The sequence below is a fragment of the Danio rerio genome, chromosome 7 (genome assembly GCF_049306965.1).
Source record: "Danio rerio strain Tuebingen ecotype United States chromosome 7, GRCz12tu, whole genome shotgun sequence".
In the NCBI taxonomy this organism is placed as follows: domain Eukaryota; kingdom Metazoa; phylum Chordata; class Actinopteri; order Cypriniformes; family Danionidae; genus Danio; species Danio rerio.
Window position 1 is genome coordinate 24,148,624 of NC_133182.1, and position 21,223 is coordinate 24,169,846.

At 36.8% G+C, this 21,223-nt stretch overlaps 2 protein-coding genes across 14 annotated transcripts; one reads left to right on the forward strand and one right to left on the reverse strand.

Annotated features, from left to right (window-relative positions):
• The first annotated feature begins 402 nt into the window (after positions 1–402).
• cirop (ciliated left-right organizer metallopeptidase) lies at positions 403–13,118 on the forward strand. 5 transcript variants are annotated; one of them, XM_073908387.1, is made up of 16 exons: positions 560–641; positions 1,248–1,563; positions 1,672–1,765; positions 2,176–2,227; positions 2,299–2,448; positions 4,508–4,633; positions 4,737–4,821; positions 5,054–5,199; positions 6,162–6,345; positions 6,461–6,527; positions 7,509–7,605; positions 7,700–7,804; positions 7,912–8,040; positions 8,195–8,316; positions 8,438–8,682; positions 12,928–13,118. In XM_073908387.1, exons 2-15 carry the CDS (start codon positions 1,257–1,259, stop codon positions 8,655–8,657), a joined length of 1,884 nt encoding a protein of 627 aa, XP_073764488.1. In that variant the 5' UTR covers positions 560–641; positions 1,248–1,256; the 3' UTR covers positions 8,658–8,682; positions 12,928–13,118. The 5 variants fall into 5 exon arrangements, 3 of the variants coding, with proteins under 3 accessions (XP_068078692.2, XP_073764489.1, XP_073764488.1); XM_068222591.2 differs by lacking the exon at positions 12,928–13,118 and having other exon boundaries at positions 403–641; positions 8,438–10,071; XM_073908388.1 differs by lacking the exon at positions 12,928–13,118 and having other exon boundaries at positions 555–641; positions 1,643–1,765; positions 8,438–10,071.
• Positions 8,946–18,434, reverse strand: zgc:153151. 9 transcript variants are annotated; one of them, XM_073907133.1, is made up of 10 exons: positions 18,218–18,434; positions 17,156–17,287; positions 16,768–17,019; positions 16,415–16,657; positions 14,602–14,688; positions 13,121–13,524; positions 12,899–13,042; positions 12,741–12,836; positions 9,905–9,979; positions 8,946–9,760 (listed from the first exon to the last, which is right to left on the reverse strand). In XM_073907133.1, the coding sequence occupies exons 2-10, from the start codon at positions 17,232–17,234 to the stop codon at positions 9,722–9,724; spliced, it is 1,419 nt and encodes a 472-aa protein (XP_073763234.1). In that variant the 5' UTR covers positions 17,235–17,287; positions 18,218–18,434; the 3' UTR covers positions 8,946–9,721. The 9 variants fall into 9 exon arrangements, with proteins under 9 accessions (XP_073763234.1, XP_073763235.1, XP_073763238.1 ...); XM_073907134.1 differs by having other exon boundaries at positions 12,741–12,833; positions 18,218–18,432; XM_073907137.1 differs by having other exon boundaries at positions 9,910–9,979; positions 18,218–18,426.
• Positions 18,435–21,223: the final 2,789 nt, after the last annotated feature.

Sequence of the window (21,223 nt, forward strand, 5' to 3'; positions counted from 1 at the left end):
TGGCTTTCTGCGCTCATGCCTCAATTTGCTTTACATAACAAACTTGAGTTGTGAATTAAATTGTGAATGGCCCCTAATGTCTTTATTTTTGGACAACCACTCAATAAATTTGCATAAAGTAAATCTTATCTCAAAGCTTTTACTGGGGCACTTTTTTGTCTCCCTGTGCCACCCCCAGCAAACATGCTGCCCTGGCCTGCAGCTCTTCAGCAATCGAGTTTAAGACCTATGTTTTTAATGGAATGTGAAATGTTACGTAGCCTAATTCGTTTTACTTTAACCCATATCTCAAACTCAATTCCTGGAGAGCCGCAGCTCTGCAGTTTTTGTCCAACTCTTTCAAACACAGCTGATCCAAATAATTGAGGTGTTCAAAAAAAGTCACAAACAGCTTCATTAGTTGGATCAGATGTGTTTGGTCTGGGTTGGAGCAAAACTGTGCAGAGCTGCGGCTCTCCAGGAACTGAGTTTGAGACCTATGCTTTAACCATTGTGTTTTGACTTATTTGCATTTCAAAGCCTGCACTGCATACAGTGTTTGCCTCAGTTTCCTTATCCTGAGCAGAGGAGGAGGAATACTCGACCACATCACTCACAAGAGAAAGAAACAAACTTGATGCTGATGGACTGATGCTCTGCTGGTAAGAAATCTATTGATTAGTTTTTCTGTCATAGTTATGTACACTATCAATCAATCTTTAGGGTTTTTAAGTACTTCTTTAAAGAAACTAATACTTTTAATCATCAATAATATTAACTTGATTACAGCAGTAACAATGTCTTGAAATCAGCTCAGCTGTTCAGTAAATTAGTAAAATTACATTACAAAAGCAAGTATTAAATTTTTTTAAACAATCAGGTGACACTTGATACTATTAAGTTTTGTAACATTTTAATGTAATTAATTCAAATAGAAAACGATTATTTTCACAGCCCTTTGTAGTAAGGTTTAATTTGAGTTGTTTTCTGAAGTAAATTCAGCTTTTATGTGTTCACAAGACTTATTTTAAAAGCATTTTCTAATCATTTTCAGCTTAAAATCATTGCAGGATTCGAGTTTGATAATAAAGTAACGTTATGTCTAAATTTTACTTTAATTTTTACCTCAGACTCTTCGATAAAATCGTTACACTTATGATGTTAATATATTAAGTTCCGTATTACAGATCATTTATTGAATGTCCCTTTTCAAATCCTTGACTTTTTCTTCCAAACTTTAATATATTTCACTTTTCCTGTTTTTTTAGATATACGAAATGTCGTTCCTCTTGTGTATCGGCATTTTGCTGTTACCATGGTTCCCTTGTGTCTGTGGGAAGTGCATCTTTGACCAAATTCAGAGATCCGTCAACGTCGTTTCCCCGCCCACCGCTCAATACGCCTCTGCTTATCGGTTCAAAACTCAGAGATCTAAAAGACATATTATGCCTATGGATAATTTACAACCAATCAGAATCAAAATCTGGATCCCTTCAGAAAGTCCCGCCCTCTCTGACTGGGAGAGAGAGAAATTAATGAGCGCAGTTGGTGAGGCTGTCAGCGAGGTTTCCAGTTTACTGTCAGGTGTGTGTGGTCGTTTTATAGGAAGTATTAACAAAACATTTACTTAAGAGAAAAAAAAATGATTTATTGTCTTCATTAGCCAGAGTTTTTGTTGATGTTTGCTTGTAGTAAAACGAGTTAAAGACCGTCTGCTGTTGAACAGAGATGTAAACAAGTACTGCAAATTCATCTGGAGAAACAGCAGCACTTTAAACCACATGAAGTACGTTTTACTGGTCTTCTCTGCAGTACAAAGAGTATAAAAATTAATACTTGCTCAAATAATTTTACATTTTTAGGCAGATTTTCAAAATGCTTTCTATTTTTAGTTAAGGAATTAGGCTAGTTCTCCCAAAAATTAAACCTATGGCTTCATTTTCTCATTCTGTACTCGAGACAGACCTGTTATTGTTTCTTTCTTCTGTTTAACACAAAATAAGTTACTCTAAAAAATGTTGGAAACCTGGAACCATTGACCGTGAGTCCATGCTTGGTTTCTAACATTTTTAAAAATATCTTATTTTGTGGTTAACAGAGGAATGAATCTCTAATTATGGACCTACTTGAGAGAGAGTAAATTGAAAATGTTAATTTAGAGTGAACTCTCATTTAAACCACTGTCATTCTCCTCAGATGTGGAAGAGCCCATGAGAACTACAGATTTGAGAGCTGCCTCGGTGTGATTGTGAGTCTTGCTTCATATTTACTCAAAATGTAGTTTATTTTCTATTATTTCTTTATTTTCATTTCTTGCAGATTCCAGATGAGCACCTGGATGGCTGTTCTGTTTATCCAAATCCTGAGCATCCAGTCCCAACAGTGCTGAGGCCACGGGGGCCTGGAGTTCCCGATGCTGACTTCCTGCTTTATGTGTTCACTCACAACACAGAAAAATGCAGAGCAGAGGTATATTGTTAACCTTGTTTGGCCATGAAAGCCATTTGAGTATTGTGAGCTCACTCAAGACACCAGTTTGAGATGATTTGAGCCTGGTGACCAGTGGCCATCACAAAAAAAGATTACCTTTTGTCATAAATGGATATATTTGGTCAGCAAATTAACTTGTCAGCTTGGTTGTGGCATTTAAAGAAGAAAATGTCTCCTGTACCAATAAATCAACAGCAGCCTAAATTATTTATACAAGACAACATAGATCTATGCTTTTGTGTTTTTTTACACCAAATTCACTACCTACAGCAGTCAGTATGATGGCAGTAATTGATACTCAGCATACCTGGCAAACTTTTTCCAGGCTTCTGTTGACCTACAATGGAGAGCCCAAAGAGAGAATGCCTATTTTACTTGTACTTATGAGGCTCTTGAACATTCCAAGATGTGCAGTTATTTTTATATAAACACTCCGCTAAAGTCTAAAGACCAGTCAAGTCTTGGCACCCTGACATCCTGGCAACCCCATTGCAGTTCCATATAACAACCCCGAAAGAGACAAGTTCTTTCACCACGAACTACATTCAAAAAATCTAATTAAAACAATACAGAACCCTTTAGATGAGATGTGCACACTGTGCTCTAACAACCTGTATTGTGAAAGATAACTTATCTCATATCACGTGTTGTTAGGACACAGTGTAATGACAAAAACCCTGACAAATGTCTTGAAATACAACAACTGAACAGTGTCTTTAGGTATGGTAAATACAAAATGTGCAGAATAATGTACTCTGTTCTGTTCAATTAGAAAGTAATGCACACCCGAGAATACAATTGCTGTAGGGGGACCAACAGGTTTAACCCAAAAATGACCAGTCTTTCAGATGAAGAAGGGCCGGAGTCAGAGATTCAATTAAAAAAGAAAGTTTAATGAAGATAGTTTGCAGTTTTATCTGCCGAAGCCAGCTTCAACACTCACAAAGGGTTCGTAGGCTGCTCTGCTTACAATCACAAATCAACAACAATTATACTCTCGCATAACGTCATTAACTGCATCATACATATAGGTGTTTTAACCTGATTGGTTAAAACACAAATAGAGCAAGAAAATGTCCATGTGTGTGTGCGTAATTCAGAAAAATATCTTCCAATGATTACTTAGGTGTCACATACAAAAGTCAGACAGCCGCTAGGCTTTTCAGAACTGACCGCAGACCTGTAATACAGATCCACAAATGAATAGAACACGCACACACAAAGTACAATCTGTTTCTTACACAAGGCCGTTTCGTGTTCTCTCAGCCGTCTTATCAAAACTGGTTAAAAAAACTAATACAATCAACATTAACGCTGGCAGCTTACATGCAAAGGAATTTACTTTAAAAGATTTAACACATAAAATGGCAAATAACCTGTTAAATTCTTTAAGAGTCCAGGTACACCCAACAGCTCTCCATGACCTCTGATCTAGCTTGGTAGATACTGCAGAAACAAATCATTTGGCATACAGAAAAAGCAATGACACTCACATTATTCCAGATTTACTCTGAAGAGGGATGACACTGAGGTCATCATATGATCTGGGCCCTTAAACATGTAACTTTATTAATAATCATAAAGACGTGAGAAATCATATGTGTTGCTCCATCCTGGAGCAGACCTCAATCAGAAAACCCATGCCTTCAATGCTAAACTGAGGGACACCAAAAAATGGCTATTGCAATGTGCATAGAAATCTTTGTGTCCTGTTATCCTTATCAAACCAGCTGTCCATTCTCTTTTGAGATCTAACATCAGCAAGGCATTTTTCTCCACAGAACTGCTGTTCACCAGATGTCATACATTGTTTTCCCCATTTTGACCGTTCTCTGTAAGAGAATCCCATTAGATCGGAAGTTTTCGAAACCACCAACAGTCTCTTAAATCACCTGTCTTCCCCATTGTAATGCTTTGTTTGGACTTCAACAAATTGTCTTGAAAATGTCTACATGCACAATGGCATTGAGGAGTTTTCATCTGTACCTTGAATCTTATTTCCTATCATCTTATAATCTTTTTTACATCTGTTTCTCAGTCTAGTGTACTGGCTTATACTGCTCACTGTCAGACGGGTTCAGATGGCCGTCCTCTGGCTGGCACGATGGTCATCTGTAGAGAGACGCTCAAAAAGGAAAGATACACATATCAGCACTTTGTAAAGGTGACAGTATGTGTGTTAAAGAAGAGTGAACTGCAGGTATTGTGAAATGAGAAGAGCATTGAGAAAACAATATTCACTCTTTATGGTCTTTGTTTTGGTACAGACAGTGATCCATGAGCTGTTCCATGTGTTGGGCTTCAGCAAAGAGCTCCTCAGCAATTGGAAGGACTGTACAGTTTCCTCTCAGAGTAACTAGCCTTCTTTATTTTAAATGAATACAGCTGAAGTCAAAATGATTAGACATCTTGTGAAATTAGAATTCTTTGAAAGATATTTCCTAAGTGCTGTTTAATGTAGAGAGTTTTTTTATTCAGCATATTTTTAAACACAATAGTTTTAATAGCTAATTTCTCGTTAGTTATTCTAGTTCTGTTCTGTTGTAGATTTTCTGGTAACTTTGTTCTTGTGTGTATTATGAAGTTGGTGTAGACTGCTGGTCTCATGGTCAGGTGACCAGCACAGACCAGACAGGGCAGGTTAGACTCTACTCTCCTACTGTGATCAGAGCAATGCAGAAACACTTCAACTCTACACACACTGACCTTGGAGCTCCATTAGAGAACAAGGTACAAACCACATGCAAAACACTATATTTGTTATTAAGTACAGTTGGTATGTTATAATAATTATCTGTTTAAATTAACGTATTGGACAAATGATGGAAAAATTTTACTTTTTGCGTAAAATTAGAACTGCAGATGTCTTCAGCATGATCTGGCTTTCTTTTTTAAGTAAATTGTAAGTGAATTGCATTTAATAGATTAAATTCAATGTTGGGCTTGGGGCAAACATGACATCAAAGTTATTCCTTAGGATACTCTACTATGCAACAGAATAGGGCTGCATGATGTTTGAAAAATCTGATATTGCAATATTTTATTTTTCTGGATATTTATACTAGAAGCAAAACACAAATTAAAGTAAGAAAAACTTTTTTGGCGTAAATTTGATAAATTCTGTATAAATAATTAAATACAATTAATCTTTGTTACACATAAATTTGCGCACAAATGTTTTAAACTCTTTTGAAATGTTCAGTCAGAGGCCCTATAACACATGCATGCGCTAAACCTTCACTCTATTATGGTTAAACTTAGCAGTGACACAATAAATCACATACGTTCTGTAGCTCCTGGTCAACTGTAAATCAGACTCAACATTGCACGTCTTCTGATGTGATTTTTGCGAAAAGATATATTGTGCAGCCCTACAATACACTACTTTAACAAATAACAGCTGACATTATGTGATTATGTATGTAAATATGTAATTTGCCACAGTTTTAAAGTGCTGGAAATGTTTGAAAGTGCATCTGGAAAGTGCTTGAATTTGGCTTTGAAAAATGTGCAATAGTCCTGAAAACGGTTTTAGATTTTTATCTTCTTTTGTAAATAACTTATTGCTATAAACCTTTTTTTGTTATAGAAAATAGTCATTTATTAAATGTTTGTAAATTTGTTCTTTTTTTGCCATTAAATAATATTCCAATAAATAATAATAATAAAGTCCAAACTTCTATCTTTGTCAGGACGCTGCTTTAGATGGTCTCTCTTCACACTGGGAGGCTCGTGTGCTTCAGGGCTCCATTATGGCAGCTTCGCTAGTGGAGGCATCTCTGGTTCGCATTGATGCCATCACACTCGCTGCCCTCCAGGACACAGGCTGGTATTCAGTCAACCACAGCCGGGCTCAGAGCCTGGTGTGGGGAGAGGGTAAGGCAGAATCAATAAATCAGTCTAAATAAGATCAACATTACGCACTTGTTGAGACTGAAGTAAAAATTTTCAGACTTGTCAGTTCACTGTTTTGCTGCTCTTGGGGTTTCAGGTGAAGGCAGTGATTTTGGCTCCGTCTCTGCCTGTCACAATTCTTCAGCTTTCTTTTGCACAGGCAGGTAATCAAAAATATGGTCTCTTTGGTTAATTATGAAGATCTAGACACTGATATGTAGAATATTATATTTTTAATTGTAAAAAAGTGAAGTATTAAACAAGTGTTAATTTCATGCCAAGCTATTTTAAAAGGATATTTCACCCAAACAAAAAAACAACCTCTTCATGTATTATGGTTTTAATCCTTTCTTCTGTTGAACACAAAGAAAGATATTTTGATTAATGCTGGTTGCTGGCACACATTGGGGAAGAATTACTATGGAAGTCAATGGGTGCCAGCTACCAGGACTCTTAAATATAAAGAAAGGAAGAATATAATAGGTTTTAAACAAGTGAAAAAAGAGTAAGTAATGGCAGATTTATCATTTTGGGTGAACTATTTCTTTATAATACATTTGATCTATAAAACATGCTAATATCTATTTTTTTTTTTAAATATTAGTACTTTTTATAAAAGTATTTTTTATGAAGTACAAGTACTTTTTTCAATAGCAACTAGTGTATTCTTTAGGTACAAGTAACTTCAAATATGCCACTGGTTATTAATTAGATACTAGTTAATTCTTAAATATTCATTTGATATTAGAACATACCAGTAACATAAGTATTATTATCTTTTAAAAAGGTAAGTAGTAAAGGTAGTAACAAACAAATAAGTCCTCTCTATCTATCTCCTACCAATAGGTGCAAGTGTAATTATTATTACTATTGTTTATTAAATAGGTACTACTTGAGTAATAGTATCTAACAGATGCTAATGAGTATTGGTTTACATTTATAAGTTACCATCTCTAAAAACAAGACATTAGTACCGAAACATTGTGAGTGTTTTAAGGCACTAATAGTTCTCATTCGTTTGGTACTAGTTTAATTTTAAATACCATTAGCATAAAAAAATAGAGACTAGTGCGTTTTAAAGACCATTAAACGGAATTGTTTTGGATTTATTTATTGTACAGTAATAATATATGTTTTCCTACTAGTGGTCTGGGTTGTCATTTCCTTCATCTCAACAAGGGGGAGTGTGTGACGGATCAGTACCTGGATGGGTGCCACATATTTAAACCTCTTGCAAATGCTGTGAGTTTTTTGCTCAATAGTTTTTTTATTTTTTTGCACCTTAACCAAACTTCATACATGATTGACAGAGAGTAATGCCGCTTTTCTTCATCAGAGTGAGTGCTGGATTGAGGATAATGCAAGGAGTGGAATGAATGAAGGAGGCGGAGAGATATTCGGCTCAGACAGCCGCTGTTTCATATCCAACATCACCAGACTGGTGTGACATGCTCATGTTTTTATGTCTAAAAATGTTTCTAACGTTTAGAGATGTCACAGCTACCGTTTTAAGAGCTAGTTTAAATTTTTATATTCTTTCTTTATTAGAATAATGTGACTGCTTACACACCAGTGTCAGGTCATTGTTACAGACACCGATGCACCGGAATAAACAAATATCACATTCAGGTGAAGGACTCTGATTGGATGGATTGTCCAGCAGGAACGAGCATTGAGGTTTGTGAGAAGCTTTTTTGTTACATATAACAACTTTTGGTTTAATTTTTTGCATTTAATTTTTTTATAAGTCTCATTTTCAACCCTAAAGGTTAACCTAATAATTTTAAAGGTTAATTCACCTAATAATGAAAATCCTATCTCCAAATTATAGGTGTCTGGTTATCAAGGATTCATTTTCTGCCCTGAAAACAGATTATGTAAATATTCAGATTTAGCTCCTCCCACATCAACACAAAGAACAGAAAGCCTTTTTAGTGACACCACTGCTCAGAGGTCAGTCAGTTCTTCCTTTCTTTTTAAGATCTTAAATGATTTTCACTTCAACTGTGTTCTGGCTGAATTCAAGATACAGTGTGTTTGTATGTCAGTTGAGTCTGTGTTTTCTGCACTGTAGTGATCTTGGTATGATGGAGAAAGATGCCGCTGTTCAACCCAGCTTCACATCTCTCTTCTTAGTCTCTGAGGCTAAGATCAGCTTGGCAGCGGTATTGAGCTTGATGGCTGTTTTCGCTCTGCTGTCTGCTGCTGTGCTCCTCTACAGGAAGAACTTGTCTGTAAGAGTACATGCTGCTTCATACAGGACACCACTGCCACACATCCTGTACAGAAACTGATCAAAGCATAAAATGATTCAGGAAGGTAATGGAGATGAATTCAAATGGCAGAATCAGGAATTCAGACACAAATGTCACACAAACACACAAAGCTTGACCGACACATTTATAAATGGTTAATATTTGACAGAGAAGCTGTGACGTGATAAGTGTGCTTTATGATGGTCATAATCTTTCCTAGGGAAAGTTTCTTGATAAGTCTTGTGTGTGAATATGCAAGATGATGTTTGTTTTGACTGAAACTAAGTTGCAGCGATTCACCATTTACTGAAGAACCAACCATTATGATTTTTTTCTGTAATATATAGTTTAATAGTACAAAATAATTATACATTTTCAGTCATTCATGTAGAAATATTTCTAAAAATGTTGTAAAAGTCACTGGACAGGAAAACATAATTCTCAGAATGTATTTATAAAACAAGATTACAGTAGTTTTTTAATCAAATATTTGGTTATGATTTAAAGGTATAGAATATCAGGGAAATAATTAATTAAAGATTTCCAAAGTAGATTATGAAACAATTGTCTTCTGTCTGCATGCTTGAACTCTAGCCCTTCCTTGATAAACAGGAGCCTTAATTTGAGTGATGTTCAATTGGTTGAGCAGAAGGTTGAACACATTTTTCACATCAATAGACAGCAATGCAAGAGCCAAAAACCAGTGTGTACACTCTTTATCAAAACATACGAATGATTAACTTTAAAGGAACACTCCACTTTTTTGCAAATAGACTCACTGTAAAAGTCCCCTAGAGGTAAACAGTTGAGTTTGACCATTTTTGAAACCATTCAGCCCATCTCCGGGTCTAGCAGGAGCACGTTTAGCTTAGCATAAATCATTGATTAAGATTAGACCATTAGCAACTAATATATGAGATATAAAGTTTTTTTTTTTACCTTTTTAAAAATACATTATTCTGAATATATTGATGAGATTATTGGATTAAAAGAAGCAATTGAATTTGTCTGTAAGCTTAAAAGAACTTGCAATACATTCATTTTAGCCTTTCTACAAAAAGCACATCCTGTCGATCCAAAAGGATGAAAGCAGAAATGACTCTTCATCCAGATGTCTTCATCCAGCTTTCAGAAAGCATCATCTGTGATCAGTGAGCACACAAACAAAAGTTTTTGGTCATGTTTAAATAGAACGTTACTTGGTATGAATGCAGTGATATGGGAGAAATTCTTTAAAATGTTTTGTTTACATCAAAGTGCCGTAAGAATAAGTGTGATTTCAGTACCTGACCTCTCTCTGTGGAGTAATTCAGATCAGTGCAGAGCTCAATGTCATCTGCTGCTTCTTTTGCTTTGTTTTTCTTATTTAGAAATGTAATCAGATCAAACACAGGCATCAATATATTGCATATTTGATAAAAATCTAAATAAAACAGTGGTATTATTGTAGAAATATGATTGGAATCTTAAAGTTATTACTTCAAAACAGTTGCTGATTAAAGGGATAGTTCACCTAAAATTAAACCCTCACAATTTACCCACAACTCAAGTGGTTCCAAACCTTGTTCCAAACCAGAAAATTTGTAACCAATAACTTCTAAAGTAAGACAAAAAAATACTATGGACATCAGTAGTTACTGGTACTTAGTACAGCTTTCTTCAAAATATCTTCTTTTTTTCTTCAACAGAAGATTCATTCATTCACTCATTTTCTTTTCAGCTTAGTCCCTTTATTAATCTGGGGTCGCCACAGCGGAATGAACCGCCAACTTATCCAGCATATGTTTTACGCAGTGGATGCCCTTTCTTTTACACAGTGGATGCCCTTTCAGCCGTAACCCAACACTGGGAAACACCCATACACTTGCATTCACACAAATACACTATGGCCAATTTAGCTTATTCAATTCACCTATAGTGCATGTCTTTGGGGGATTGTGGGGGAAACCGGAGCACCCAGAGGAAACCCACGCCAACACTGGTTGAACATGCAAGCTCCACACAGAAGTGCCAACTGATCCAGTGACCTTCTTGCTGTGAGGCAATTGTGCTACTCACTGCGCCACCATGACGCCCCAACAGAAGATGGAAACTAAATGGTAAAGATTTTAAACAAGTAAATGGTGATTAAATTATTACAACATATTTTGTTTTTGGGTGAACTATCCTTTTAATAGAATGCAGAAACCTGATACATGTTTTCAGTATTTTAAAGTTTAAGAGGACACAAATGTTGTGTAACGTGTACAAATCTTAAGATTTCTTCTTTAAAATGTGTAAAGCACTTTGAGTACTGAGAAAAAAAACCTCCATAAGTATAACTAAATATTGTTATTTCTTTATCTTTCTTTATTCATTTCTTTTGATTAACTAAACTGCAGAATTACGAAAAATACACATAATTTATGGAATTTCAAAACTGTAATGTAAATATTTTACCATATTAGAAAAGCAACTGCTAATTGGTTAAACCAGGGGTGGCCAACCCTGTTCCTGGAGAGCCACCTTCCTGCAGATTTCAGTTGCTACCCATATCAAACACACCTGCCTGTAATTATCAAGGGCTGTTCAGGTCCTAATTAATTGGTTTAGGTGTGTTTGATATGGGTAGCAACTGAAATCTGCAGGAAGAATGCTCTCCAGGAACAGGGTTGGCCACCCAGGGGTTAAACCGTTACCAGTATTTATTTAGAAATCATTGTACATTTGTGTTTTATTTTATTGAAGGGCACAAATGAATATGCATTTAACCAGTGTTGGGGTGAAAGTAATGCATTACAATATCCCCCACCCCCAAAAGTAAGTAGTTGCGTTACTTAGTTACTTTGTATGTTACTTTTGACTTTCTTTTTCATACCTGCCTGAAGCCCAATCTCTTTTAGAACTTTCAGGATATTTTTCTTTTTTTAAATAGAGGAGCTCTGCATTTAAAGACTCACTATAACCTTTCTTTACCTTAAAAAAAACTATATATATAATGCTACCTTCTGATAACTTCTTGACGGTAAACATGCCATATATAAAGATAAATGAAAGTTGAAAGCAATGTCTTTGCTACTTTTGTCTTATTCAGTAAAAGTACTGTCCATTGAGACTATCCTCTTTTCTTTCATGTGTTCAAAATAATGAGAAAACTTCCATCACAGAAATGTAAGACTCTGCCATCTTGGTTTCTGTCTGTTGCCTCGGGGACCTCATTCTCTCATTAAGGTCCAATCCCAATTCTACCTCTTAGCCCTTCTCCTTACCCCCTTCCTCTCTACCCCTCGTTTTGCATGTTCATTTAAAGGGGTAGGGGTGTCCCAGTTCTCTTTAGCTTGAAAGCGTAGGGCTAAGGGGAAAGGGTAGATAGCCCTTCGAATGGAGATTTTTTCAGGAGCACACTCGAAACCAAGGGTTGAGAAAATTAGAATATACACCAGCCACAAAATACACGCAGAATACACCACCCACAACGGCAGCATAGCTGCACCCGGAAATCAGGAGATCCACAAATTCGTTTTTTTTTTTTTTTTTTTTTGTCATTAGTACGAATTTTTACAACAAACAAGCACATGTTTAATATATTCATAACCGTGTTCATGTTTTACTGTCATGCTTTACAAAAAAAAAGAAAATAAAATTAAAAATAAAAATTTCCCGATCTATAATCCCTAATTTTATCTCCTGTAAAGCAGCCCCACAACATTCTGACACTTGATGACACTCAAATACCCTGTCAGAAAACTCTAGTGGCTGGGAATGAGCTTTTACAGTGTCTACTATAATGTTAATGCTGTTTTTGTGTGTTTTTCAAAGGGGAAGGGGTAGGGGTACAACAATAGAATTGGGATTGGGCCTAAACGTGATTCAACATGATTAATTTTAATTCAAAACTATTTTTTAAAAGTGAATTAATTAATCTAAAAAGTAACTCGAGTTACACTTTTAAAACAATAACTGAAATATTACAACTTAATTTTAAAAAACATTACTCTTTACCTAGAAAAGTAATATTATTATGTAACTTGCGTTACTTGTAATGCGTTACCCCCAACACTGCATATAATCATAATAGTTTTCACCCTGCAGCATAGGTCAATACTGAAAATATTTTCATATAAAAAAACATTTAACACTTACTTTGCTTTTAATTTCAGAGAATTTGTCTCCCTTTAGAGAACTTCTCTTCCTTGTGCCCTCCATCATCTGCTGCACAAGCTCGTGCATCTTCACCTGCTGAGAGGAGAAAATATTATTACTTTTTAAAGGCCATCTTATACATTTTTATTCTACATTACCTTCTTCTTCTCATTCTCATCTTTTACAGGAACAGTATTGTGGATCTCGTGGTCTTCCTCAACGCAAAACCGCTCAAATGTCTGATCACCCAAGCTGAACATTCCCAAAGCTCCATGTTTCTGGATTATTTTAGGATTAATATCCTGGAAAAGACAAATATTAAATCATCTAAGAAATGTCAATTTGGTTGATGATATGAATAAATACTCATTCTTCATTACCTTCTTCTTTTCACTCTCGTCTTTAGCAGAACGAGTGTTGTTTGTTTTGTGGTCTCCCTCAACACAAGACACACAATCATCTCCACCAAACATCTCCAAAGCTCTGTCAAGCTTCTGGATCATTTCAGGATTGATCATTATGACCTCCTTTATGTTTGCAACTTCTTTCATTTGGTAAGAGCACTCAGATTGAGACCGCAGCTGCTCGAGAAGTGAAGTTTCTCTCTCAGTGAAGCTTTCTTTACAGCATGGACATCTGCTGTCATGACTGATTTCCCAGCATTCCTTGAGGCAGGCCTTACAGAAGCTGTGTCCACATGGAGTCCACACAACATCGATTGAAGACTCCAGACAAATAAAGCATGCAGGGTTTTCAGTCACGACACAGCATGAGCAAGCCATCACTGGAAGGAAGAAAATCAATTCAAGTTATTTGGGGATCAGTGTTTTAGTCAATGAAGGTAAGGATGAAAAATATTTGGTGTTTACGGCTTGAAATGAACAGAAACCTGACAGATTTCTGCTATAAACGAATGACCACACTGATCTGCTTATCTACATTAAAAAGTAATATCAGTGATATTTAATGTTGATGCTGTCAGTTAGTATCTAATAATGTCCATATCAGTGTTTCTCAATCACATTCCCGGAGGACCACCAACACTGCACATTTTCCATGTCTCCTTAAGTAAGCACACCTGATTCAGATCATCAGCTCATTAGAGACTGAAAGACCTTTGTTGGGTGTGACAGACAAAGGAGACATCCAAAACAAGCAGTGCTGGTGGTCCTTCTGAAATGTATTTGAGAAACACGTCTTTGTCTTGTTTTAGTCTTAATAAGGAAATAAGGTTGTCAATGAACATTTTTTTTTGTCCTTGTTTTTGTTTATGAAATTAACACTTAGGGATGTGGCAATAAGGAAATTGTAGCTGAAATCAGAAATCAATAACTATTTGAAAGTAACTAATATATAGTGCAGTATTATCAAATTTTGACACTTTTCTGAGCCTGAACAAAACCCACTCAAATACAATGGAAGGTCACGCTTTATTTTGATGGTCCTTTTGTTGAATTTAAGTTACATTGCATCTACATGCCAACTAATTCTCATTAGATTATAAGTAGACTGTTAGGTCAGGGTTAGGGTTAGAGGGTTAGTGTAAGTTTACATGTACTTGCAAAGGTTTTTATAGTCAGTTCATTGTCTGTTAAGGGAGCATATTAACAGATATTAAGCAGACAGTCTACTAATACTCAAATGGACCATCAAAATAAAGTGTTACCCAATGGACAACTGATTTTATTGTAAAACCTTAACCATAGGAAACAAGAGGAAAACATCTAGTTCTTTCTTTTCTTAATTTTATTTTTACAAATTCCAGTGTTGAAGTCATGTTTTTCCCCAAGACCTCTTGTCTTTTAATTTATATATTTAATGTGGGAATGGAAAAATTCATAATACTGTATTGCTAACTCACTTAAAGGTTTGCACAGAGGCTCCTCATGGACTGCTGTTCCCAATGACGTTGAATATTCTGTCTCCATTGGCTGCTCCCTTTTGTAATCTTAAAAATTGACAAACATTACTATGAAGTCACACATACGGAAATCTCATATATTCTCATATATGTAAACATGTCATATATTTATTAGGTAAAAAAAAAGTACTGAACTTGGCACCTTTTTTCTCAGAAAACATTTCTAAAGGTGCTATTGACTTAAGATTTTCACCAGATGTCAGTGACAGTTAAAGTAATCCGTGCATACAGAAAAACAAAACTAATTAGTTTAGAAATGAAGTTATGTTTAAAAACGGAAAAAGTAAAGTATTGAACACATGAAAAAAGGGAGGTGTAAAAAGACATGGAAAGAATCCAATTGAAAATAAGACCTAATGATCAACATTCATATAGCAGATCCACAGAATGGTCAAGATTTTTAGAGTGCTGAAGTCGTGCCAAGTCAGTGCGTGCTACTCCATCCTTCATACAAAAGGCGTCTTGAAGCTATTCTTACCAAAATAACCTTTTAAAAGTCTTAAATAGGGTAACGCGGGGTACAAAGTACAGAGGGTACAATGAGTTTTAAGGCATTTGCTCAGGGTTAACCATGGCATGTTTCTGAGGTTTTCACCACAGTGTTGGGAGACATTTTCCTGCCAGTTATAAAAAAAAGTTTGGCGAAATTTGGATGAGAAACACAGGAGAAACCATTTTTGCACATAAAAGTATTTTTTCTTATACTTTTTTATTTTATTTTTTGAATTTATTTTTAAAAATCTGTTAAAGTATGAACCTAAAATCTAGGCTAAAATATTAAATCATTTTGAAAGATGTAAAAAACACAATGACTGTGCCAGTTTTGAGGAAAACACAGCACAGCAGGGTTACAAATAAGCCACACACACCAATTAAATTAACAAATTATATATGTTTTTAATTTTGAGTGTAATGTCGAGAACCTTTTTAAAAAAATGTTGTTTTAATTGTAAATATTTTTTAATGGAAAAAAATTACAGATAATATTGAAAATTAAAGCATTGTATAATAATGCAAATAAGTCCAAATTTGTTTATCCAACAAATAAATAAATAAAAATGCTGTGCAATGAAAAATAATGAAAAAAAATTAGTTAAGTTCTGAGGAAATATACTATTTAAAGTAAACTAAATTTAAATTAATTGTGTAAATTTGACTTTATAAGCATGTTACAACTAACCCTCTGTGACTGTCTGTTATAACTTGCCCCACAAGTGGGGTAAATAGTAACATTTTTACTCCTGGCACTATTGGCAATATTGCACAGAAACCATAGGTCTAGTGAGCATACGACCAGTGCTCATTTGTAGGAGAGGCTTGTGTGTTGTTGGTAAAAATAAAAATATGGTTTGTCCAACCCCATTACTTTGTTAATTATTTGGCCAAAACCAAAAAGTGTTACTTTGTGCCGCACTCTACCCTACATTTCAGTAGTTCAATACTTTCCTCATTCATTTGTTATTTCACATAACTAATTTTATTTGTAGGTTTGCATTTTTACCAAAATTGTGGTCAATTTTATGTCAGCAGCTTTTGCCAGAAAACATCATGATGTATTAAATACTTATTTTAACCGCTGTATACATACAGTATCAACTATGAATTATTGTCTCTGGTGTAAACAATCCTGCAAGTAATGGTCAAATTTGCCATCTTATATCATGTATACACATTAAAATAAAACAAAATAAATACACATTTTCAAACTAACCAAATTATACTAGTAAAAAATTCACATTATACATGCCCATACCTGTGTTTTTCTCATAGAGCTGCACAATCTCCCTAAGAGCTGTGTTGCACTTTAGATCAGGGCGATTACTGAATGTCTCTTTACAGTATGGACAGATGCAGACGTGACTGTAGTCCCAGCACTTTTCCAGGCAGGTCTTACAGTAGTTGTGTCCACATGGAGTGGTCACTGGATTATTGAACACATCCAGACACACTGAACACTGGAGCTCTTCAGACAGAGGACCGTCTGTGTGTAATGGGTCTGAAAGCAAGATTTTGAGATGGTAATTTTTTTATTCGACTGAAACGTTGCACACAGTAAACATTAATGTATGAAACATGTTCAAATTGTAATATTTAATATACTCTTACCTTCCTTTGTGCTGTCCATAAAGATTTGCACAATTTCTCTAAGAACTGTGTTGCTCTTTACTTCAGGTCTTTTGCTGAAGGTTTCTTTACACAATGGGCATCTGTAATCCTGACTGTTGTCCCAGCATTGTATCAGGCAGGTCTTGCAGAAGTTGTGTCCACATGGAGTGGTGACTGGATCAGTGAACACATCCAGACACACTGGACACTGGCACTCTTCGGTCAGATGAAGACTTTTACTGAGACCCATAACTGGAAACAGAGGGAAATTACTTGAATGGAATAGTATTAAGGTCAGAAATTCTCAAAATATGATTGGTTACAGAAGTTAACAAAACATGGTGTAACACTTTATTTACGTGAATATAGTCAATACACAAAGACTTACATGGAGGCAGATCAATACTATCTCTTCTTCCAAGACTGTACTTTGGTGGTTCTGCCATTGTGTTACAATCCACCAGCATTTATAACAGGGTGTTGCCGGAGAATACACTCTATCACATTATGATCACCAAGCCTTGAAATGAGTGAAGTTGAATGTATTTTACAAAATTATATGCCAAAACAACACTTGGTCACACAGGTGCATCTCAAAAAAAGTTCAGTATTTTCCATCTGTTATTAAAGTTATCTTTCAGTTTTTGAACTATAACAAAATACCACGATATACCCCAACAATTATGTAAATCTATTTAAAATTAAGTTTAGGTAGAATTAAACTTAAATAGTAATGAATAAACATTACGTGACAACACAGACAAATAGGTGTGGTGGGCTATTCAAGTGCCATTTAATCAATCGAAATATTTGCAGACTAACTACGTACTGCATTGATTGTACTGTCAGGTAGTTAAAAATAAAGCTCTCGAAGAACAAATAATAGTTTGTAAACAAGGTCAATGTCGTCACATCACCGGAAAGTTACAGAATAACGAGAACAAAGTTACCGAACTTAAAGTGATCCTTGCGCAAACTCAAGTACAAACCGACCATACTACCGATCATTTATTCTTATTGCAATACTTTACATGGTAAGTATTTTAACTAACACTGACACAAGTCACTGTTCAGGCAAATCCCTTTTTCACTACATACCTTCAAGCAGCTTTCTGAATAAAGCAGGAAACAAAATGGCATTCTGATACGAGACTTTTTAAACGAAACTGAAATACTCTGGTTTGTAGTTTGTGTGAGATAACAGACGCTCCCCAGTGGTTGGAAGAAACAATAGGACTGGACTCCGAGGTTTTAAAACAAAATTTAAATGCTGAGAAAAAGTTACAAATTAAGTTCTTAGCCATGCATATTACTATCCAAAAAATACCAATATAAAAGTTTTATAATTACGAAGTGTCTTTTTGGAAAACGAGCTTAACATAATGTTCTAATGAATTTTGACATAAAACAAACAAAAATCAATTATATTGAAAATCATGGCAGTTCTTACGAATACTTGTGCTCCATGGTCACATATTTGCCCAAAGTAAGCATGGTGTGATTTATCCATATTATAATCTTCATATCACGGTGTTCATTAAATGCTTTTTTAAATGAATACTATGTAGATTAAATAAACGAACTGGCATGAAGCATTTGATTCCACACGAAACACCAGCACTTTAGCTAGATTCTTGCATCTGCTACCTATTGTTTGGTACTTCTGCCATCTAGTGGACAGAGACAGAAACATCAACTAATCACTACAAATTCAATACCGATTTATGAAAAGATTGGTTTTATTTTCACACACACACAACACACACACCAATTATGATAGTTATTATTAAAATGATATATATCTAAATGAATTACAGTTAGCCTGCAGACATATGAAAATCCTCATCTGTACTAAGCTCACACACAGTGCATCAGCGCATTCTTAGAATCCGCGGACGTTCGATACACGTCATAAACAGAACAAAGCCAAACACATTTCAGCTTCACCACTGCACTTCACATTATGAAGAAGAAATGTCACCACGTCAAAGAAAACTCGATAGGACAGACAATCTGGATAGTTCATTTGTGTTACCATACGAAATGTAAAAAACAAGCAAGTATTTAACATGTAATTATTACATTTCTTTGTCTTTGGACTGGGGCAAACAGGCGCGATCATCTGGAGAAACGGGAAACACCACAGTAATGAGAGGTAGGTGAGGGTCAGGTGTTTCTGTTGCAGAAAATGGAGAAACAACAAGGGGATCACTGGAGATAAACTTGAAGAACAGCTTGTGAATCAACAATCAGGTACAGATCTGTTTCTATTGTTAATTACAATAGTTAGGTAGGTATAAAAATAAAAAAGAAAACCCGTCATGTGTTGGACTTTTCCCCGTTGAATGAGGTCGCCTCCTTGCACCTTTGGGTCAGGGATAGATCTCTCATTGTAGTTTGTGCCTATGAGCCAAACACCGGTGCAGTGTACCCGGCCTTCTTGAGTCCTTGGGAGGGGTGCTGGAAGGTGCTCAGACTAAGGACTCTGTTGTTCTACTTAGGGACTTCAACACCCACGTGGGTAATGACGGTTATACCTGGAGGTGGGATTGGGAGGAACGGCCTCCCTGATCAGAATCGGAGTGGTGTTCTGTTTTTGAACTTCTGTGCTGATCACACTTTGTCCACAACAAACATCAAGTTCGAGCATAAGGGTGTTCATCAGTGCACATGGCATCAGGAGACCCTATGGTGGAGGTCGATGATCGACTTTGTGGTTGTATTGTCCAATCTCCGACCGTATGTTTTAGACACTCGCTTAAAGAGAGGGGCAGAGCTGTCAAATAATCACTACCTGATGGTGAGTTGGATCCGCTGGCAGGAAGGCAAGCTGGACAGACCTGGCAGGCTCAAACATATTGTAAGGGTCCTCTGGGAATGTCTGGCCGGACCTCAAGTTTAGGATGCCGATGAAATTGAGACTGAGTGGTCCTTGTTCTTTGACTCCATTTTTGACACAGCCGTGAGGAGCTGTGGTTGTAAGGCCTGTGGTGGCTCTCGAGGTGGCAATCCATGAACCTGGTGGTAGCCACTGGAAGTAAGGGATGTCGTCAAGCAGAAGAAAGAGTCCTACAGAGCTTGGTTGGCTTGTAAGACTCCAGAGGCAGCTGATGGGTACCGACAGGCCAAACGTAATGCAGCCCAGGTGGTTGCAGAAGCAAAAACTTGGGCCTGGGACAAGTTCGCGGAGACCATGGAGGAAGACTACTGGTCGGCCCCAAAGAGATTCTAGCAAACCATCTGGCGCCTCAGGAGGGGAAAGCAGTTCGACACTGACACAGCGAGGTGGGGAGATGTTGACCTCGACTGGGGATGTTTTCGAACGGTGGAAGGAATACTTTGAGGATCTCCTCAACACTACAGACATGTCTTTCATTGAGGAAGCAGAGACTGGGGATGCAGGGGCGGACTCGCCCTTACCCAAGCTGAGGTCACTGAGGTAGTTTGCAAGCTCCGCAGTGACAATGAGCACGAGTGGATAAGTTACACCCTGTGTATCTCAAGTCTCTGAATGTTGTGGGGCTTTCTTGGCTGCCATTTCTCTACAATGTCACATGGAGGTGTGGGACAGTACCTTGGGACTGGGTAACTGCGGTGGTGGTTCCCGTTTTTTAGAAGGGGCACTGGAGGGTGTGCTCCAACTATTAGGGGATCACACTCCTCAGCCTCCCAGGGAAAATCTATGCTAGGATACTGAAGATGAGGATTCGACCGATGGTTTACCTTCAATCCATAAGGACCAATGCAGTTTTCGTACAGGCTGTGGTACACTGGACCAGCTCTATACCTTTACCAGGGTGCTCAAAGGTTCATGAGAGGATGCCCAACCAGTCTACATGTGTTTCGTTGATTTGGAGAAGGCATTCGACCGTGTCTCTTAGGCCATTCTCTGGGAGGTGCTCTGGGAGTATGGGGTCAGAGGCACTCTGTTAGGGGCTGTCTGTTCCCTGTATGAACACAGTAGGAGTTTGGTTTGCATTGCATTATTCACAGTTGATAATGTTCTGTTGAATTCATCGGAACGTGGACCTTCAGCATGCTCTGGGGTGGTTTGCTGTCAAGGCTATGGTGCTCCACTAAAAAAAAGGTGGCTTGCCATGTCCAGGTTGAAGTTGAAGTTCTTACCCCAGGTGGAGTTCAAGTATCTTGGCATTTTGTTCATAAGTGAGAAGGATGAAACGTGAGATTGACAGGTGTAATGCAGTCAATGTACCAGTCTGTTGTGGTTAAGAAGGAGCTTAGCCAAAAGGCAAAGCTCTCAATTTACCAGTCAATCTGCGTTCCTACTCTCACCTATGGTCATGACCTTTGGGTCATGACTGAAAGGACAAGATCTTGCATACAAGCATCCAAAATGAGTTTCCTTTGCAGAGTGGCAGGGTGCACCCCTTTTAGAACCACTGCTCTTCCACATCAAGAGAAGTCAGCTGAGGTAGTTCGGGCATCTGTTTCAGAT